The 21,651-nt window shown below is 39.1% G+C and overlaps 1 protein-coding gene across 4 annotated transcripts in view; it reads right to left on the bottom strand.

Moving 5' to 3' along the window:
• The window catches only part of LOC144082065 (glutamate receptor 1-like), a 48,572-nt gene extending 30,887 nt beyond the window's left edge, over nt 1-17,685 (bottom strand). For all 4 annotated transcript variants that reach the window (XM_077608889.1, XM_077608891.1, XM_077608892.1 and 1 more), the window contains exons 1-4: nt 17,637-17,685; nt 17,277-17,509; nt 17,017-17,151; nt 2,559-2,798 (exon numbers count right to left, since the gene is read on the bottom strand). In XM_077608889.1, coding sequence (XP_077465015.1) covers nt 2,559-2,798; nt 17,017-17,151; nt 17,277-17,364 — 463 coding nt within the window. In that variant the 5' untranslated portion in view covers nt 17,365-17,509; nt 17,637-17,685. The remainder of the gene's footprint in view (nt 1-2,558; nt 2,799-17,016; nt 17,152-17,276; nt 17,510-17,636) is intronic.
• Nucleotides 17,686-21,651: the final 3,966 nt, after the last annotated feature.

The raw sequence follows: 21,651 nt of genomic DNA, 5'->3' as shown, positions 1-21,651 counted from the left end.
GGTTATCAGATCCAACACTGGAACTGATGTGTGCAATGGTGACATAGAATGTGATTAATCAAAGCTTGTGAAGAAAGTCCAAGGTTCTGGCTGAAGAAACATTTTGCCCTCCCAACTTACTGTGAAATTGCAAAGAGAAAAAAAAAACAAATTTTCACAAAATGAATGTTTCTCATACTTTTTTGGGAGAGCTTAGTCTTGTTTATGTATTACTAATTTGTAATTATTAAACTTTCCGCAGAGTCCTGATGGTTTGTGACCGCATAATTGGATCAGTGAAATAAATCACGCAATAGCGGCCACAAAGGAGTAATATACAGATTTGCCATCAATTATCTGTACTGATATCCTCATCAGGGGACCCTAAGGCATATTCCAGTTTCACTGTGGCTCAGAGGAATAGTACATACACCCTGCACCGGTTTCCAGTCAATCACAGGAGCAACATTCAGTATAGTCTTAGCCACATTTAAAGCAAATGGTTCATTTATTAGTTCCTTTTCCGAGCCGCTTATTCTCATAAGGGTTGCACAAGCCTATTCCAGTTAACCAAGAGTGGTAGGCGGTCTACAATCGGAATCCATTACTAGCCAATTTCAGCATGTTTTTGGAATGTAGGAGGAAACCGGAATACCCTGGGAAAACCCACGCAGTCATGGAGAGAACATGCAAACTTGAAAGAGGAAGGCCTGAGATTGAGCCTTTAATCTCATAGTTGTGAGGCAGACATGCTCACCACTCTCTACTGTCCTGCCTAGAGGAACTGAAAAAAAACTTAATAAATAAAATAAAATAAATTATTATGGTATTTTTGTTGTTGTTGCTATCGCTCATGTGACTGGATATACCCGATTCTACACAAAAATACCATAATAACAATAATTATAAAGGTGTTTTTATGGGATCATTTTTACATGAATATTGAGGTCTGACAAAAAATTAATAATTTATTTTTTGTCAGACCTCACTAATAATGTAAAATCTTTAAACTAAATACAATAAAAAATAGTGAAGAAATCATTTTATTCAAGTCTTTGATAAATGTTAGAGTAGTTTGTCCAATTACAGTGAGTTTTTTTTCCTCCACTCCATTTTTGTTCTGATTTCCTTCAGTGAACATTCTATTTCAGATGAAGACAAGAATTTGATGCACCCCAATGATTTGGAAAGAGAATGACAAGAGCTCTCACAGGACTAGCCAAAGTAAAACGGTCCTTTGAAGGCATCCGAAATGAGAATAATATCTTAATGGAATCTGGCTCCCACATGCACCCTTGGGCACCAGGCAATTGAGAATAGAGAAAATAACCCTTTAGGAAACCATATCACTGAGATATTTATGATGGTTTAATGGCCTATTTTTCCTAATCTTAGGTTTTGTAAGAGAAAACAACATAGGTAGATTTTTTTACAACTACTGCATGTCAAGATAACAAGACCATCATGTCAAATTGCAACTTTTCAATGCTCATAATGAAATTTTAATCTTATTTCCTGAAGACAACATTGTATGAAGTTAACACAGCCGCATACATACAGAAATAACTGAGCAGTTTAGATGTGATGAAATACAAACTCACAAACAACAACCAGAAAATTTAAGATATTGCGTGAAATTCTTGAATTGACCTTGTGGACAAAAGGGATTCAGTATAGTATCCAGGCAACCAATGTCTTCTTAAATGGATTTCATTGACTCGATTCTTCCACTCAGTCAAACGGGCATGCATCAGTACTCATACAGTATAAACAGACATGAACACCTCGTGGCTAGATCTCCAAGAGATCACAGGACAATTAAAACAATCTTAAAGACAGGCGTAACAAAAGGTTATCATGTATCAACAGGGCAAATGAAAAGGATGACAACTTTGTCATTGTCTATTAGTAAGCATAGCAGCTTAGTGTTGTGTAGTCCAGGTTTTTAAGCTTAAAATAGTATATATTAGATATTAGATATAAAGTGTTACATATTTCTTGCTTCTTCAGACATTAACTTTAAAGGAATAGTAAGGTGGTGTATACGTGCATTTTTTCCTTAGCAGAAAATAGTGCATGGTTGCCCCTCATTTGTGACCATGACTCAAGAGAGCTAAGAAAGGGCGTGGCAACATATAGGGAGCATAGCACCGATTCCATTCCAGGGGAAAAGATAAGCAGACATGAGGATGACTTCTCCAGTACTGTCTGTGTATTTTTAAGCAACAGAAATTCCTGCTGAGATGAGCACAATGAAAAGCTGAATCTTTGGTTCTTTTGTGTGATTTATCTTCCAGTCGGTGCAAGTGCAATTTTCTTTTCAGTATTCTTCCCCAGTATAAAAACAATTTCACAGTTTAAGGTGGCCTGACAGTTACTCATTCATACACCTCATTGTCATGCCTGATGTATGAACACCAAGGAGGTTACATGACCAATTTGTTTTCTGTTGGTATAGATGTATTTCTATATTGTTCTTTCTATTCTTGCTTCATATATCTAAATTGCACAGTTAGAGACATTGATAGACTATTGAAAAATGAATTAAAATGGTGAATAACAAACCGATACATACGTACCAGAGTCTGAACTGTACATGTAGACAAACTTGTTCCATCCATAGTATTCAATCACGCCCACAAGAGCATCCTGCAACTCAGGCCTCAGCTGGATAACGAATTGGTTAGCCGTTTCAATCGGGAAGGATGGTGTAACAAAGCAGACATGGAGGGCGCCACAGAAGGACATGAGCATGTTGACCGTCTTCCTGTCATACAATCCAATGATGGCGTAGACGCCCTTGGAGAACTGGGAACAGACTGCAGGGAGGAAAAAGAGAGAAAATGCACAATTAAATGGTAGTAATAAAAGCATAGGAATTAAAATGTACGTAAATAATGTCTTGTTAGAAGCAGAACTGCTCAAATAAAATATACTGTAGATGTACATTAGAGAACAACACCATAGTCTGGGCTGAAGTTGCATTCCTATTTCTAGGACAGGATGTACTCATGGACATGATTCAGAACCTTTGAGTGTATTAGTAAGTAGCTACTGTAGAGAGGAGACAGATGAAGTGGCTTGGGGGTGCTTTCTGGGCGCCTGCCTGGTGTGAGGTAGTGTGGGCATGTCCCTCTGGAAGAAGACTCGGGAATGACCCACTAGAGACACTATGAGGCCCTGGTTGCCTGGGAATATCTTGGAGTCTACCCAATAGAGCTGGAAGAAATGGATTGGGAATGAGAAGACTGGGATTTGCTGCTGAAGCTACTGCCAATGTGATCTTATCAGATAAGGAGATGAAGATGATTACTTTTATATAAATAAACACGTTTAAATATATTCTCAATTTATTTCCACCCCTTAAATTATTGGTTTACACAAACAGATTGAGAATCAGAAAGCCAAGGGGCTGAGACTGTTGTTGTTCTGAAGTTTTATACAATAATATAAGGTAATCAGCACAAACAAACACAATGTGTGTTTGTGTGTGTGCATGTGTGTGTGTGCGTGCGTGTCTTGGCCTCCCCTGAACCCTTGAAACTGACTCCCACGCTCCTTTGATCAAACCAAGATTAAGAACTACCGTCAGAGATTGAATTTTAATTTTCTGAGATAAACTGTGATGCATTTTTGATTCTGGCTGTCAAGAGTTGCATGAGTTAGTTGTGAATTTGGTTTTATGTGGGGAGCGTTTTATCCCCTAGAAAGATCACTGCAATTAACATTATGTTTCTTTCTACGGTAAAAATTAATTGTCAATGCTGAACAATCCAATTGGGCTGATTTACCCAAAATGAGTGTTTAAAAGAAGAATTTTCACAGAGGCATCATTTTGGACAGTGGAATTACCGTCCGAAAGTGACGCAAAACAATGACATCCTGCAATTAATGATCTTTTAAAGTAAAACACGGAATAAAACAAAACAGTTTCAACTTTGGGCTGTCGTCAGGGGGCAGCCTGAATTGGTTGCCAGCCAATCGCAGGGCCTATTGCAGTCACACACATCCATCCCAACCAGGTGCTCAGATTTGGGATGCATACACCATATGCATATACCTTACCCATTTGTTTTCCAGCAGCTTGTCTGTTTACTGTCAGTGAAAGCTGCAGGAGCTGAAGGCAGATTAGGAATAAAGAGGTTAATCAATGTATCCCCGGGGTTCCACTGACATTTCACTGGCAGCAGTAGGCGGCTTCCATCTATCATTTGCATTTATCCCTCACTCTGTCTCTCTCTTTTTGTTCATTTTCTGTCTGTCAAGCTGATTTTGTTCACACCCGACCATCCCAAAATAGCTCATTTATGTTCACTGTCTCGTCATGACTAGTTCACAAGAGTCACACGTGCGGTTTTTGGTCTGAGCAAGTTCTGCTATGGTTATTGGTGGCCTTTATCTCAGTGTTAACCAAACAGATTGATATTGCTGCCTGTGCCCTGCACCAGGGCCAGCTCGCCACCAGAAGCCGGGGAAAAGACAGAGAAGATGGCCTGTATCCAAAACGCCTAACCTGTCACAGACCTGCACCCTCCAGGCAGGCGAATGTGTGTTCTCGCCTATGACGAAGACAGAGGGTGAAGGGGAGGGGTGAGGGAATATACACATGAAAATACATGTCCACGCATATATATACACACACACACACATATGCAGCCTCGAGTGCTCCAAAAACCTAGTGACTTACCCTACTTAAAGCAAGCCCTGAAATAGAATATTTTTCACCTCGCCACACTTTTCTTCATGGCTTGTTTGTAAATGTACATTCTGAGATATAGTATTTATGACGTAGTTTCACTATTAATTCTCTCAAGTTATTATTTCCAGTGGCCTAAATAATCAGCCTAGATGAAGTGTGTGTAAAGCACAACTTGCTATTTATTTATTCCATTTATTTATAGAGTTCCATTACAGTACTGTACACACTGGTCTTTTAACCAATTATGTTTTTGTTTTGTTTTGTTTTTTTACCTCACGTAAAGGAAGTAGCTGCCTTGTAGTGTAGAGGTTCACTCGCCTGTCTTCAGGCTGGCAGGCGTGGGCTCAAATCCCGCTGATGGCGGTATGATTGGGGGTGCAGATGGTTTTTGTCCCTCTGTGTGCCCTACAGCTGACTGGCAACCAGTCTAGGTTCTACTCTGCCTTTTGCCCAAAGACAGCTGGGTTGGGCTCCAGCAACCCCCGCAACCCTTTCGAGGATGGGCGTTATGGAACATGAATGAATGAATGAATAATGGAAGTATTTAGAGCAGAGTTTTATTTTGGCCTCGCATGGTTCCAGGAATTATTTGGTTCTATCTACTGGTTTATTCACCATCTCTGTTAAGAATGACTTAAAGACTCGGGCACAGATGTCGAGTATTACATTTAAAAGTAATTATGTTTAACTGTGACCACTGGGTTGTGTTGTTTTGTATATGATGCATGTAGCATTATATCCTGTCATATTTATGAATTGCCGCCTATAAGCGAACAAGATGCGATGGGTGTATCAAAAAGTCTGCACAAAAATTTAACTGGAACTTAGTATGAATGATACCAGCATTTAGTGAGCCTTCAATTTATCTTTTTTCTGAATCTTCTTGCTCATTTTTCCAAAAACAGTCAAAAGGTTACAAGCATGATATGCTCGTTTTGTGTTTTTGCTGCTTTTCTGTCTAAATGATTTGGTGATTCTTAATGATCCCATTGACTTTGATTTGCTTTGTACTTTGTGCTTTTGCTTTGTTGTTCTGCGGCTTTTGCAACAGTACTGTCTAACTTATAACTATGCCTTTTCTTGCTACTGTCACAATGAAATTTCCCGAATCCGGGATGAATAAAGCTATCCAATCCAAATACTGAACCTCATTAGGGCTGAAAAAAACGCCTAAAAAAGTCATGCATATGACTAGTTGAAGAAGCATAGTGATAACCCTGCTGTATAAAAAGAACAAAGGCAAGAGGAGAGACCAGAGGGTCCCAGGGACGTCTTGTCTTCCCTGTTATGAATGATGAGGAATTACAGCTGCGTAAAAAAAAATAAAAAAATTAAAACTATGGAAATTGGAGGGAAAATTGAGTGTTTTGTCATAATTAGGATTCCTCTACAAGAATTAGGGAAATTGCCAAACTGACTTGGCTTCACAAAATCCAGAGAGAATATTGGAAATAATGGAGGATTTGATTCACAATTCTGCTGCATCACATTTGTATTTACACTTCAAACAAATATCACCCCAAAATATCTGCCCCACACACACAGATGAAGGGAAACTTTACGAAATGTGGGAAACAGCAGATCGATTTTCAACAGCTGAGGCCAAGCTGAGAACTAAGTCACATTAGAGAAAATCTTAAATCCTCAAGAGACACAGGAGTAGGGTCTGTCAATAACAACCCCACACAATTATGGTCTTGCTTATTTGGTGTTGTCTGTAGCCTGCAGCTGTCCCTTTCTTTAGCATGAGCCAAATGTCAAATGACAGAAGTGTCACTGACGGCTGGACTAGCAGGGCATGTAAATGACAGATTTTTTTTTCTGTATTTCTTTTTTGTTGTTGTCCCCATATATGTTGGAAAATGGTGGTAGGCTAGACAGTTCAGATTTTTTTATTCGATCCAGATCTGTACAATATTAGGAAATGTGTGGTAAGCAATATGGGTATCGATTACAATATCAATATTGGGGTGATCTTGACCATGCTTGAAAAAAGAGGGAGCAAGAAATAGAGACAGAGAGAGAGAGGGCATACTGATTGGAATAGCAAGTTTTCTCAACATGATGGGTAAATACATTTAAAAATGAGGAAAAACAATGTAATGTTTCTCTTACAATGTGTACTAAATATTCATGATAGAATATAACATTGCACTTATTAATTATACATTTTTAAAGTGGATGTTCATGTAACATAGCTCTTGTTTCTTTGAACCACATAGAGGGCATGCAAAATCATCATGTATGAATTTGCGTCCGAACAAATACTTCAAATCAGTCCATTTCTACAGATCCCTCATTCATTCACAAGGATCGCAGAGTGGATTTGGCCTATCCCAGTCAACTAAAGACAACCAGCAGAGGAGTCCGTGAATTGGTAGGCAGCCAATCGGGCACAAGGCGACAACCATACAAGCTCACACTCATACATGGGGCAATTTAGAGTGTTCAACCAGCCAAATAAATGTGGTTTTGGGATGTGGGAGAAAACCAGGGTGCCCTGAAAAAGCCCATGTAACCCCGGGTAAAAGATGCAAGCGCCACACAATAGGCCAGAGCCCAAATTGAACCCTCGATCTCTGAACTGGGATGCAGACGTGATAGCCACTCTCCTGCTGTGCCGCCCTTGCTGCATGTCATATTGATGCCATATTTTTATTTTTATTTGAGGGTTAAGGTGGGTGGGTGGCGTGGAGTGTGTCAATGACAGGGGTAGGGCATTTTCTGTCACAACAATTGGTAACACACCACCTCCACAAGGGTGAAGGGTCACTCAATCAACCACAGAGCACTTGGAAGGAAGATAAACACATCTGACACCAGACACGAGAAGATGTACGTGATCGCGCTTCGCTCAGCCACCTTTGGCTGATAACTGTCAGATGATGTGTATAATAAAAACAGAGCATGTTATACCCCCTCTGGTCCCATCCATCTTGTGGTGAATAATGAGCCACAATAATGAGTGGCCTAACAAAGGATGCCAATACCTTATTCAAAGAGCATTTTGTACACGTAGCTTGTGAAGAAACCCTCAGGTGATGGGCGGTTGAGGGAAGAATTGCTGTGAGTCACACAGAGCAATCAATCTCCCCGTGTGCACACGACTGGTCCCTAAAAGACATGGACATAGAACCAGCGTGGTTCTGCATGAATGTCTCCATCAGTGAGTGGATGGTAATATGAGTTTGAGTGTGTTTTAGAGATGATTCGTGTTTTCTCTCTGGTTGTGTGGCCTAAAACATTGTAGCAACCAGGCATTTGTGCTGTGCTGTCATTCCTTCTTCTTTTTGGGGGAAGACTTTGATTATTTGGCCTTTAACAATTCTCTCAAGTTTCCACATGCCCCCTGGAGTGTTGTGCTCCAGGGAGGTGTGCTTGCTATTCTCCCATAAAAACGGCTTTAGCTCCTTTGGCTCAAAAGAGATTTGAAGCTTATGCTAAAGCAATAAACCAATGTTTATGACAGTGATGTTCTTGATGTGTGTGTTCGCATGTGGTTGTCAATAAAGATAGACTAGAAATGAGAAGGGATGGAAAGAAAAATGATTGTGTGCCTGAAGTGAGATGAAATAAATTTTAAAAATTGATGAATCCTCAGAAAGGCAACAATAAGGTCCAAGCTTAATGTCATGGTTGTTTAGGCAAGTGACTTTTGTTGGTAAATTAAAAAGGAAAATACGTAAAAAACTGGCATACATATACATCATTTTGATGAATACAATTATAAATGAATAAAATGTTTTTCATTCGTTTATTTTCTGAACCGCTTTATCCTCACTAAGGTTACAGAGGGTGCTGGAGCCTATCCCAGCTGACTGCGGGCCAGAGGTAGGGGACACCCTGAATCGGTGGCCAGCCGATCGCAGGACACAAGGAGACTGACAACCATGCACGCTGGAAACCCACACAGGCCCGGGGAGAACATGCAAACCCCACACAGGTGAATCGACCTGGATTTGAACCCGGGACCCCACAGCAGTAAGGCTGACGCGCTAACAACTCAACCGCCGGGCCGCCCAATAAAATGTTATGACAATAAATTAATAAAATCTAAAATAAAAAGAAACACTCGAGTGATGGCCCCCAATAACCCTCTGAAGTTATTTGGCATTGACAAGGACAGCTATCCAATTCATTCAAATTGTAAGAACTAACAGGGAATGTGCCTTTGGCAGCGTGGACATCCAATATTGAATCCAATCCAGTCAAAACGGTTAAGACGTCTACAGTGTCAATGATAGTCAATGGATTAAAGAAGAGCGCTATGAGGGGTTAACTCGGCTTTTTAGCTGTTAATAATAAATAGGAATGCCTTAATACATGAGGTGCCGAGAGGATCAGAGCAAAACTGATGGGCAGGGAAGGAAAAACAGATGTATTATTGCTTGTGAGAGGAGATAATGGGGAAGACTCCAGCGGGGAGAGAAAACAAATGTGGGCCTAGCAGTGGGAAATGGGGATTGCTGGGTGAAATCTAGATTTCTTCTATTTCCTCTAAGTAATAAAACAATGGTGCAGCATCGCCTCATTAGACAGGTAATCGAGGGTGCAAGAACACACGCCTCAGCATCGGGTGTTTCGCTCCCCTCTCTTATAGCCCGCCCCTACTAGGCTATTGTCTCTCCTCCTCATCTTTCCCCGTGGTGTGCAAGCCCAGGCCTGCCACCTGCTGAATAAATACCTGGGCAGCAGGTCAGAACCCCAGTCGAAGCCATTTCCCATCATGGGGTATGGAAATACCAATTATCTCCTTAACAATCATGCTTTTGCAATTATCTCCTGTCTGCATCGCTGTCGGTAAGCACAGGGGGGAAATTTTGCTCACAGTTTCATTTCGCTGACAGGAGACGTGATGGAGGTTAAAATGTGGAGCAGGAAGATACAATAAAAGCTGCATGCTAATAAATTATAGAATGAGAGAACCCTTTATGTTGAGGAATTGCTGCCTGTCAATTTGTACAAATTGTAAAAATAAAATAGCTTTATCATTGTAAAGGGAAACACGTGACAAAGAAATTAAACATTTTGTGCACAAATATACAAAATACATTTCATTTTTCGAGCGTACTCTATCTCCTGATATGAAATGGGTCTGCGAATGTATTAAAAACTACCTGTTTTTTCAACAGGTAGTTTTTATACAATCAACAGCACTAACAAGTTTTTAAAAAATCATTATAGTGTGCTTGGCATTTAGCATTTGCTTTATGTGAGTCGATCAGCTTTAACAAATTACAAATGTGCCAGTGCTTATGCGTTAGGATGATTATTAGTCACGGAAGTATTATTCACTTATTCAGAGAAATTATTTTGTATGTGTGTAAGACTGAATTTGTGTGTGGGATGCATATTTAAGCGCTCTAAAAATCCTCAGGTCTTTCAGTTCTGACGACATGAAAAGGGTGTAACTCAATGACACAGGAGTTGGCGTCTTACGGATGACAACCGCACTGTGGGGCGAAAGCAGCAGCAACATATCAGACTACTTAATATACTTGTAGTTTTTGCTCTTTATTGGAGTGTGCGAAGGCTCCCGAGATGTACAATCAGTGACAAAGGGACAACTTCACTGCTGTCTTTGCCACCCAAAACATGACAGCTGCCATCATGGAGCGCTCACTCTGCAGCCCCCAACACATTGTTTTCTAATTGCCCACAAAACACATCACTAGGCCAGACGTCCTCATCCCGGTTGCCATTACCTCCAGAGATGACAGATTTCTTTTAAATACTGGAGAGGGTGTTTAAATACAACAATACAGCACAAGTATTGAGACTGCATCAACGCACGATAAGGGGACTTGACATAAGCTACAGCAGATGATCGAAACGAGAACATTTCCCAAAGGTTCAAGAAAATATAATCCACTAGACTTCCAAAATTTTGAAAATAAAGACAAGACAAGATGTGTTTTGAGGCCACCAGTCAATTTTAGTGTCATTATAGCGTGTCCTATAGTTTTCAAAAAAAGGTATCTGCAATCACAGGCCAAATAACATTCTATGATGGCAATAGTTTAAAAAAGGGAACAAATAAATAAAATAAAAGTAATTACAAACATAAGACATTGCATACAGTTAACTTGACAATCAAAACATCCATGGCATTGTACAAACTGGAGATGAAAATATACACAGTATCCATTGACAGTATCTTGGTACTTTACATGAGAAGCATAGGTTTAGATAGGCTAGACAATTCTCCATTAAAAAGGTTTATTTGTACCGTTTGTGACAAAAAGGAAATAACGTGTTTTTTCCACCTAACTTTTTCTTTCGTCCCTGTCGAGTGCCCCATGTGCACATTTCTCTGCTTTTCTCAAGTAAAGCAACAAAAGTAGACAGAGCACATAGGAACAATCTGCGTCTTCTGCCTGCTCCCCATTCCATCACTTTGCTGCTTGGGGAGCACTTCTGGAAATCTACATTGATTGCTATGGGCCATTCACTATCCCCTATGGTGGATACTTATTCATCGAACCAGCACCTGCCAGAAACTTGCTGCTGAGAGAATAGTTTTCAGCTTACTTTATAATTTATCACTCAATTCTTTTTTGTTTCACCTCAACAAACAACCACATTGGAACAATAACCCACTATTCTTTTTCAATATCACATCCAAGTAATCCATCCGATCATGAAAGGACTACAGATGTCACTCACCTAAGCTGCACCTCACTATCAGACAGACAAGCAACACAATATAGTACATCACCCCAAGGCTCTCCCAGAGCAGCCACCAGGTCGTAGAAAAATGCAGCTTAACCTTCTTCTCAACACTTGCAGTATTTCCAAACTAAGGTTGTAAGTACTTGCTTTAAACCCTGAAGGTGGGGTTAAAAATGTCATATAGTGTCACTAAAAACATCCAAATAAAAGTTAAAGTGAGGTCATTATTTTGTTTTCCTTTCTGCCCACAGGAGTATTATGCATTACAGCTGTTAATAGTGATAGTTTTGGTGCTTATTGTTGAATATTTAAATTCATAATTCCATTGAGTGTTTGCTTTGGATGTGTTGGACTGAATAATACATTAAACACATCTGGCCAATCTCTTGTTAGCTATTGTTGTTGTGTACGTGTGTGTGACTGGTGAATTCTTTACACAAATGCTTGTACAGATTGTAATTAACTTGTTAGTGCCAATCTGCAGGATAAAGAAAAAATAAGTTGAGTTCTTGTTGAACTGCACTATTAATAATGTGTCTAGTCAAATATATATTATTTTTTCTTTTTAAATCAGTCACAAAACAAAAGTCTAATTTTGATTCTGGATTGTAACATCTTATGATGCATGTTTGAAATGAACAATGTATTCACTTGACATTTTCATTTTACTCAATGATATATCGCTCGTTTTTGAACAATGACTCCAGCTGTTCAGTCATAACAAACAGAAAAGATGATGACAACTGCACAACTGGCATTGTTCACCCAAACAGGCCACAAGCCTGGACAATTTTATGCCATTTAAATAGTGTGGTTAAACACAATTTAATCTAGTCAATACAACAGCAGATTAAAGAAAAAAAAGTCAAAACTCACTTATTTGGTCCATTTTATGTTGCATATTGAGAGAATTTGTTTTGAACTGAAATGAGAAAGGATTGTAAGAAGACTGGATTGATGGATGGACAGATTGACGTGTACATTTGAGTGTTTTTCCAAGATGGGTATAATTTTTTAATGTAATATTATTATTGGGATGGTGGTGATTGAAACAATGCGACATTAATTTCTGCTATTCTGTGCAGCGCTCACAACTTCTGCTTCAGACACAAAAGCACAACTGCTGTGATTTTCCATCTAATGACAATCACTTCTTGACAAGATCTTTTAACCTCTGCCGTCACAGTCTCTCCTTGACAAGACCTATATACATCCAATCTTGCCACAACACTGTTTGATAGGTTTATTTCAGGAGGGGCATACCCTCCCCCTCATCCTATATTGATTAGCTTGGCAGGAATCATTGATCATGACTGTCTCATAGGTCTTTTAACAGTTCCCTTTGAGATTCCCTCACAGACACAATGACACACTGCTCCTTGCATCACAGCAACAGTACAAATAGTCTTTTCTATGAACACTAATTAGTCTATACAAAAGCTTTATTTCCTCAATGAATGAACTGGACACAAAATCAAAGGCACATTAGTAACCCTGAAGCTAAATGTACGTTTTAAATAGCACCGTTATACATTGCCGCCTGGTGCTATATCCTGTCATTTAAAAGCAGGGCTTATTACCTAAAATAGCTAACGAGTGGTGTTAATCCCTTCACACCTCCTCTCACTCACGCTCCCTGTCATATGCATGTGCACACATAGATATCAAAGAGAAAAGTCGATCATGAAAGCATGAGCCTGCAGAGGATTTGAAGCTTGTGACTCAGTTTGTCCTTATTATATACCAAGTCAATAGCAGATTATGGTAATGTGATACCTAACTGAGGGGAACAGTGACTAATATTCTCATGTACATGCAGCGACCCTAGCAGTTATTTTGAATCACTGAAGTAGATCTTTGGTATAAGCCTTTTCCCTAGTCTATATTGATATATATGGTTGTAACATACAGGCAACACAGGCACCAATAAATCTGGATTTTATTAATCAACCCGAATACACACAAAAAACTTAAATCCAAGGATCAAATGATACCAGACCATGCTATAACTACCAAGTTTAAAGGCGATAATTTCACGAATAACGAAAAACTGGGATTTCAAAGTGAAGGTCCAGAAAAACAAGAGCAATTGCCACTTGAGAGAAGATTTTACCGACTGTAAAATGACCACATCCACGAAAGCTTTCCAATTTCAATGACTAAAGACCTTTGAACATCCAGTCGTGCCGAGAATGTGGAATAGAAAAACAAAACAGAATGTAATAATAGCTTTGCTGTTAATACTTGACAGGTATATATGGTTCTATTTTCGGGACTGGTGCAAATCTGCCTCCAAGAGCTGTGCCAATAGGTGAAGATGCATTTTCCATGGTTTATTTTGCAGATGAGCACAACCGTGTCCTTTTAAAAGTCATTCTGGATCTAAAAAGTCTTCGTCGCCAGTCAGAGCAGTTGCTCATATTCCCTTTTAATGTGTCACACTAACATCTCTGATGGAGTCATCTATGTGTGGAATGGTACACAGCAAGACCCGTGCATGAAAAGAATACGTTCAACGGGCTTGGCTGGTGTGAACCGAAAATTAAAGTAAGTACCGTCTTGTGGAAACCACTTATTTGAAACTTTTATATCAGACTAATTTCTTAAGAGAGTTTTGTCTAGCATTATTGTCTTTTTTACAAGCTTTCTAAAGCTGCAGGGATATTTGAACGATGAGTCGAAATGGCGAGGTAATCACTTCTTTTATCCCTCCAATGTTGACAAAGTTTGAGACTATAAAATCCTGAGGAAAAAACAAATAAGATATGTTTGTTCTCAAACGTAATTAGATACATAACATCCTTTGTTTCTACTAAAGACAGAAATTAGCATGACAGCAATATAATTTTCACCTTTACACATAACACCTGCTTCTAATCCACATTTTGATCAGAAAGGACTGAAGGAAAAGATGACCTAATCCTTTTATCAATATTATTCTCACATGTTATTCATTCATTTTCCGTACAGTCCCAGCCAACTATGGGGAGCGGGCCGCTATCATTTAACCAGAGAAGCCTAAACAATTATGAAGAAAATAGCCAGGGTTGCAGTTGTTCGTTTTTTGTATATATGGACAAACAGTGTGTTTGTAAATTATGTTAATCAATGAAATGAATGTGAAGTCATTTTACTCAACATGCTATTTTATGTTCCATTCTTTCGAAACAGTTTTACATGTTATGGACAGAGCTCCAATTAATGGATTGCAGGTTGTCAAGCTTCACTATTTTATTGAACCAGAGTAGTGGCCAACCGGAAGTTGCAAAATATTGACACCGTTAGGATTTACTCCAGGCCCTTTCCTCAGGGCAGGTGCCAGGGATTGTGTATATGTGTGCAACTGTGTGAGTGTATGCATTAGGAGGCATCGCCTCTCGAGGAAGTGGCGAGTCATCGGAGCCAGCTGATGAGTATCACCCTCATCCGGAGCTTCTATTCATGCCCTATGCACAAGGGTTCATTCACCCAGTGCTTTTCACACTTATGCACCCTAAGAGCCACTGGGCACCTTCCCACTATCAACTGTCACTCACTCACGACATCCTACACAGATGTCGGAATGGGCACTGAGATTTTAGCACGCACGCTCATCTATTTAAGCATGTTAAATAGAAACCCAGGAATAGACTGCTTTTCTCTTGTGACTCATGACGCAAACACATTTCTATAGAAATGACAGAGAAATGCTCTATTAGAGAAGAAGTGATCGTTTTGCTATCGATGACATACTTAGCACGGTCAAGTCTATAGTGTTGAACTTGAAGTGTCACTAAATGAAAAAAAAGTGTTTGATTTGATGGTCGGCACAGAGGATTTTAGAAGGAAAGATGGCTCATTCTTTTGGACTCATGGATAAAGCGATGTGATGCATCGGTTTTTGAAACACTAACAAAAATGTGGTCTCGGGGGTTTGGGATTTGATAGCTGGCATTAAATGAAACGGAACCACTCTTTTCTATAAGAGCAGTCTAGGTTTTTTTTGTAGTTATATATGGCACTTTTTTTTGCATCAAACAAATATAAAGAGCCCAATTCGGAACCCTACACGCATGCAGAAATCCATTGGGTCTTTTAACTGCATTGATTCAGCAAAATAGTAGAAGACATAAATGTCTCTTTACTATCACTTCAGTGGAGAGTGTAACAAAATATAAATTTTCATTAAAGCTTATCTTTCGCAAGGTTGCAGAGTGGTGGAGGCTATCCCAGCTGACATCAAACGCAAGGATGGTCACTAGTCCGTCGGAAATTGAGTAGGCAGAGACAACCGGTCACACTCACATTCACACCATCACTAGGTGGAACAGAAGCCCTGTGGCCTGCACTCAAATGAGGCGACATCCTACTCAACCATCAGTAAACAATTTGCAAACACAAATGTATTGGCTACACACACACACAAAAAATCACCAACGAAAATGAAAATGATGAATGTTACCTGTATAATTCAGCTATTAAACAACAATGAAGATGAACTCAAGTCTCAAATAAAGACATGAAATGATGTTTGATTTATAAGCGTCTTTGTGGATATTCCTCTATTCCATGACCTTAATATTAAAATTCCATTCCACTCTAGAAAGTCATCAATGGGGGCCTGTTTTGTTTGTTTACTTTATTTACACACGCATGCCCCAGTTGCATGAGAAATGATGGTATTCCTTAAAGGAAAGTTTAAAAACCTCAGATATTTTTTTAACCATTGACATTACAATCTTTTACCATTGATTCCCTTTTTGTTGAATTTCTCAGTGACAGTGCCAGTATGTTATGATTTTGAACTACTGTGTGCATGTAACACATCTATCCCCATCACGCCTATTTATAGAAAATTAAATTCAAATAGCTTTCATTAAGATAATATCAAAAAGATTACTCCAGTTCATCCACCAATGCATGGAAAAGATCTCACTTTCCAAACTGCAACATCTTTAATAAAATACTGCATTTACACTGTAATGTGCATGGGGCAGAATTTTATCCCCTGTTAAAAAGACTCAAATACAAAACAAAATTGCTATTATAGAGAGAGTAGCTAAATGTAGGATAACAACAAGGAAGCAATTTACTGTGACATTTCCTTTGTATCTCTGAGGCATGCACTTGTTCTCTGACTGGCATTATGACACACATTATCATCCCCATGAGAATAGCATCCCCAGTCCCCACTGCTCTGACTGCCCTGCTATTATCTAGATTTAAAAAAAAGAAAGCACTGGAATAATTCCACATAATTTTAGACAACAGCCCAAATCTCTCTGACAGTTTTCTCCTTTTCAACGCCCTAGAATGTTAAATTGCTTCATGTGTTGCATGGCTGTAATATAAATAAGGCTCCAGTGCAATGATGATGATCAAATGCATTTTAAAACCTTTACTTCTTGCTGCAATTTGAGCCCCTTAAAGATCAAGGGGCAGCCTATAGGACCACCCCCAAAGCTTTTAAACATAACGCTGCAGATGTTGACCTCAGAGGAGCGCAAAAAGCGCACCGCGTTTTACGCAGCAAGAGGTTGGAGGAAAAAAAAGAAAAAAAGTCCCCACGCAACAGTTCCAAGCCCCCCACTCACCCCGCACGGCCTAGATGCCATTTTCGCTCTGCACCAAGAGTTTTGAAAGAGCAACCACGAGCGAAGAGATGGCGACCATGCATTCATACTCACAGGCATACGTCATGGAAAAACTATTTCCCTTCTTGACCATGTCGACCTGCGGCACCAGTTTAGGGATGTCCTGGTGGTGTGACAGGGCGAAGCGAAACACTTCATATTCGTGGGATTCGGCGGGGAACAATCCTCCTGTTGAGCGACAAAGGCAAATCGTCAATGATGGTGAAAATAATAAGAGTGGCTCCAGAGGGAAAGCGCGATAGAGATGTGATTTTTTTTGGAAGGAGACAAAGGCGCGCGAGTGCCATCCTTACCTATATTGATGTTACTTGGGAAACTTGCGCTCGTAGCCAAGCACATCCCCAGTAAACAGATGTACAGGAGGGTAACGCTTCGCTGCATATTTCCTTTTGCATTGGCGAAGGGGAAAGAGACGGGATTCGAACATACATAGGTCTCCTCAGCGTCTTCAACTTCCAAATACACCTCTTGCGCAAGCGCTCCTCCCGCTGCTGGTTAGCGCAACATCATCTTCACCGATATTGAACTCCAAAGGGCGAGAGAGAGAGAGAGAGAGAGGAAGAGGGAGAGAGAAAGATAGAGAGAGAGAGAGACGACGACGATGATGATGAAGGTGCTGGTGCTAATGGAGATGGCGAGAGGAGGTAACTTACTTCCTCTCTCCTGCTCCCCCTCGATCTGCTGCTGCTGCTGATGCTGTCGTATCGATGGTGAATGTGTCTTCATCGTTTGGCGTGCTGCAAAAATGTGCACGCCCAGGAGGAAAAATAAATAAATAAATACAAACATTGAGAGGAAGAAAAAACTGTTCAATCCAATTTGTAAACATTTCAACAATTCCTTCACTGTTTTCCCCGTAAGGGATGGTGTCATGCAACATTGCAAACTCTGATTGCAAAATTCTCAAACTCCGAATTCAAACTCTCTAAACTACATGTGTCAAAGTGGCGGCCCGGGGGCCAAATCTGGCCCGCCGCATCATTTTGTGTGGCCCGGGAAAGTAAATCATGAGTGCCGACTTTCAGTTTTAGGATCAAATTAAAATGAAGGGTATAGATGTATATTAAATTTCCTGATTATCCCCCTTTTAAATCAATAATTGTAATTTTTAATCATTTTTTCTGTGTTTTTAGTTCAAAAATCATTTTGTAAAATCTAAAAATATATAAAAAACTAAAATAAACATTGTTTTGGATCTATAAAAAAAATAATATTCAGGGCTTTTAATCCAGTTCTTTTAATCCATTTATTAAAAAAAATCTAAATATTATATCTAAAATGGTCCGGCCCACGTGAAATCAAGTTGACGTTAAAGCGGCCCGCGAACCAACCCGAGTCTGACACCCCTGCTCTAAACCATTGAAAATTTTCAAACTCTGAATTCAAACTCTCTAAACAATTGCAAAATTAGATTGGTGGTGGATAATATGTACAGAGCTTGCATGCTGTACCAAATACAGTTAAGACTTAACTTTATTTGAATGTATTTTTTTAAAGTGTTTCAGTGGTTTGAGAGTTTTTGCATGATTAAAGAGCAATTAATGACACTATTAAAAATCGAGACGAGGTTTAGTTTCCAGGATAAAGACAATAAATCAGTAGACAGGAGAATGAAACAAGTTTTAGATGCTGGAAAGATTCGAAAGGCAAATAAAACTGGTTAGACGTTTTCTGGGGCAAAAATATTCCCTGAGGTAATTGATTGAACATTTCAAGATTCCACTCTTTAAACTGGTGCTTTTTAAATGAAACATTAAAATTCAGACTTTTTCTCTAACACTCCCTTTCCTTATTCAGTAAGCAGGACTGGTGAGCTGCTGATAAGGAGGGGTTATGATTTAAACCATGTATTTACAGACAGCTACAGCCAATTACCTCAGAACGAAAAAGTGCATGCCCCCATGCGTTTGTACACATGGCAAAATGAGCCAATACCTCATGGGATTCATTGCAAACTGTACCGTAGTGTTATCATGGTCTTTATTTAGAAAATGAGGTATTAATTTTTGGCTTTGACAAAATCAGGGTTAGAGGTTCCTAACTGGACAAAGAAGGGTAACATTTACTTTTTTCCCAATCATTTCAATTACTTACACAACAGTTATAGAGGTATAAAAACACCTATCTGGAAAAAAAAAATACAATTCTATGTATAATTGAATTCCCCCATCATAATTTCTCATTGTAATGATATATGCTTATACATACATTATTTTATTTTATGAATGGTGGCAGAATGGTTAGTAAAAACAAGGGTTTAGCTTTGTTCTTTGTATGTAAGCTTGCATAATAAATATGTGAACATCCTGGTTTCACAGTTTATTCCAGATTGTGCCCGCTCAATGTAGCCACTTTTTAAAGCCTGATTAATGCAAATAGCGCTTAGAATAGCAGTTGCAATGATAGCCAACTATTTTGAGGTAGAACACAAGCAATTGGTTGTTATTTTACATAAAGAAAATCTGTGGTTGACAGAAAAGAAAGCACCAAAATACGACTTTCTCAAAGATCATAAGGTGAGTGTCTGTCGGAGGTTTTTAATAGAAGTCTATGTTAAGCAAATAATGAGGCCAATCCGTCAAAATCCCTCCTGTGGTTCTTCTCCAGTGGGCGGAAGACAAACTCACAAGTATGTTATTCCTTTTATTTGAGCCTGTAGGACCATGCTCGTGCAATGAATACATCATAAAGGACAAGGGAGAGGAGAAAGTACTAAAAAAATTGGGTGACTTCAAAAGGGTTAAGGGGCCGATGGACGCTATGACACAATATATACATAAAAAGCCTTGATATTCATATCCCATTGATTTAAGACATGTTGAGGGTCAAGGGTTGAGTGGCACAGAGGTGGAATATTTCCTGTATAATTTAGTAGTACTTCCTGTTACATACCTTGTGGTGTTTAGGGAGGGTAGTTATAATAAAAGATGCATTCCAATTTTACAAGGTTTGAAAGGGTATTAGATTGGAAATTAATCCAAATTCAAGATCATATAATATTTTAACACATTTTTAAAAATGTTTTTATGTGTGGGGATTTTTTGTAGAATGTGGTGGAATTTTTTTCTGATTTTGGAATGGTGATGTGCTCATTATCAGAACGAATCTTTTTGTTTGATCAATGTCTGTTGAAATGTAGGCACTTTGATCGTTGTCTTGGTACCATAAATAGTACACTATATAAGACTGGTTAAAGAAAAGGTGCAAATAGAGATATAATATGAAATATGCCCAGGGCAGGCTGCTGAAGGGCAATCTGATAAAACAGCTCAAATTTCCAAAAAGCATGTTGGTGGATTTTGAGGTCTTCCATTAAACATAAGGGTAATCCTGCTGAATAGGGGAGAGGATGTAAGAAACTATCATGCAAGTTAAAGCTCATGACCCAGGCAGTACAGAAACAGATCAAAAAATGTCCCTGTTTAATGTAATTCTCTGAAATTTCCACTAAAGTGGGTTTAATCAGACAAATGACTTGCGCTTTCAAATTAATCATTGTCTCGAGCTTTGTTGTGTAACAGTTGCATGGAGGCATTGCATCTTCATGTCCAATGTATTTTGTTTTGGACTGGTTAACTTGCTTCATCTGGAGACTTAAGCATTCATTCCTTGAACCACAGGCACTTTGGGCATACAACAGACTTGGACAAATACCATACATTACCACAAAATCAATATGGAGCAGACCAGCGTGGACTCAGTGGATGTCCGATTTCTGTCCTGCACCTTAATTGGGTTGAGATATTGACATGGAGCTTACAGTAATTAGGCATGCCTATAATAGATTGAGAAGTTCTTCCAGGGTAGATCCCACTCTTTTAGTTTGGCAAGATTAAATAACTATGAAGAATATTGACGACTTTCCGTATTGTTAAATGCATGAGTTTCGAGTTCTCGATTAATTTTATTTGTCATATTTCAGTATTCAGGTAGCATAAAAACACATTTCTCAATATTCAAGCGTTCAAACTTTCCCTTTCATATCCACATTATAATCATGAGTCATGGATTTGACAATTTTCATTGTACCAAACAATTTCCCACAGGATATACAATTTATGCTAATCATACAAAAATTTGATTTGGCATTCAGCATTATATTCCCAGAGAGACTGTTCCTTGTTGGAGCACATAGTCAGTCCTTTTTTGTCAGTAGTCAAGCTGGCGTATATACAGTAATATACCAAGAAGTGAGAAACACCATTGTGAGGAAATGAACATGATTTTTGTCCTCACTGTCCTTTTAGTGCTCTCCAGGTGTTCTTTTTTAACATGCTTCCTGCATAATTGCCTTGCCCCTCCACTAGCCGCCGGGGAAGTGGAGCTCTTACAATGTTACCGAGGTAATACTGATTGATGGAGTCGATACTTGTGCAGTCCTGACCATTGAGCATCGCCGCACACAGAAATGTCAAATTTCAGGGGAAAAAATTACAGCGACCGGGATCAAGATTGATTCCCGACGGCAAAATGGAAACATTGTTACTACCAGTGAGCCCAAAGATAGCATCCGGCGATTCAACAAAACACACTATACAGAACCTTATGCATCAATTGCTTCACAATACAGATACACAGAGCGAATGAAAAGTATAACAGCAAAAACTGCAACTATGTTTTTTTCCCATGACTTAAAGTAGCCTTTTTTTTTACTCTTGCATGTCTCAC

The sequence above is a fragment of the Stigmatopora argus genome, chromosome 9 (genome assembly GCF_051989625.1).
Source record: "Stigmatopora argus isolate UIUO_Sarg chromosome 9, RoL_Sarg_1.0, whole genome shotgun sequence".
Taxonomy (NCBI): Eukaryota; Metazoa; Chordata; class Actinopteri; order Syngnathiformes; family Syngnathidae; genus Stigmatopora; species Stigmatopora argus.
The sequence above is the reverse complement of the archived record's forward strand: the minus strand, read 5'-3'. Positions and strand labels throughout refer to the sequence as shown.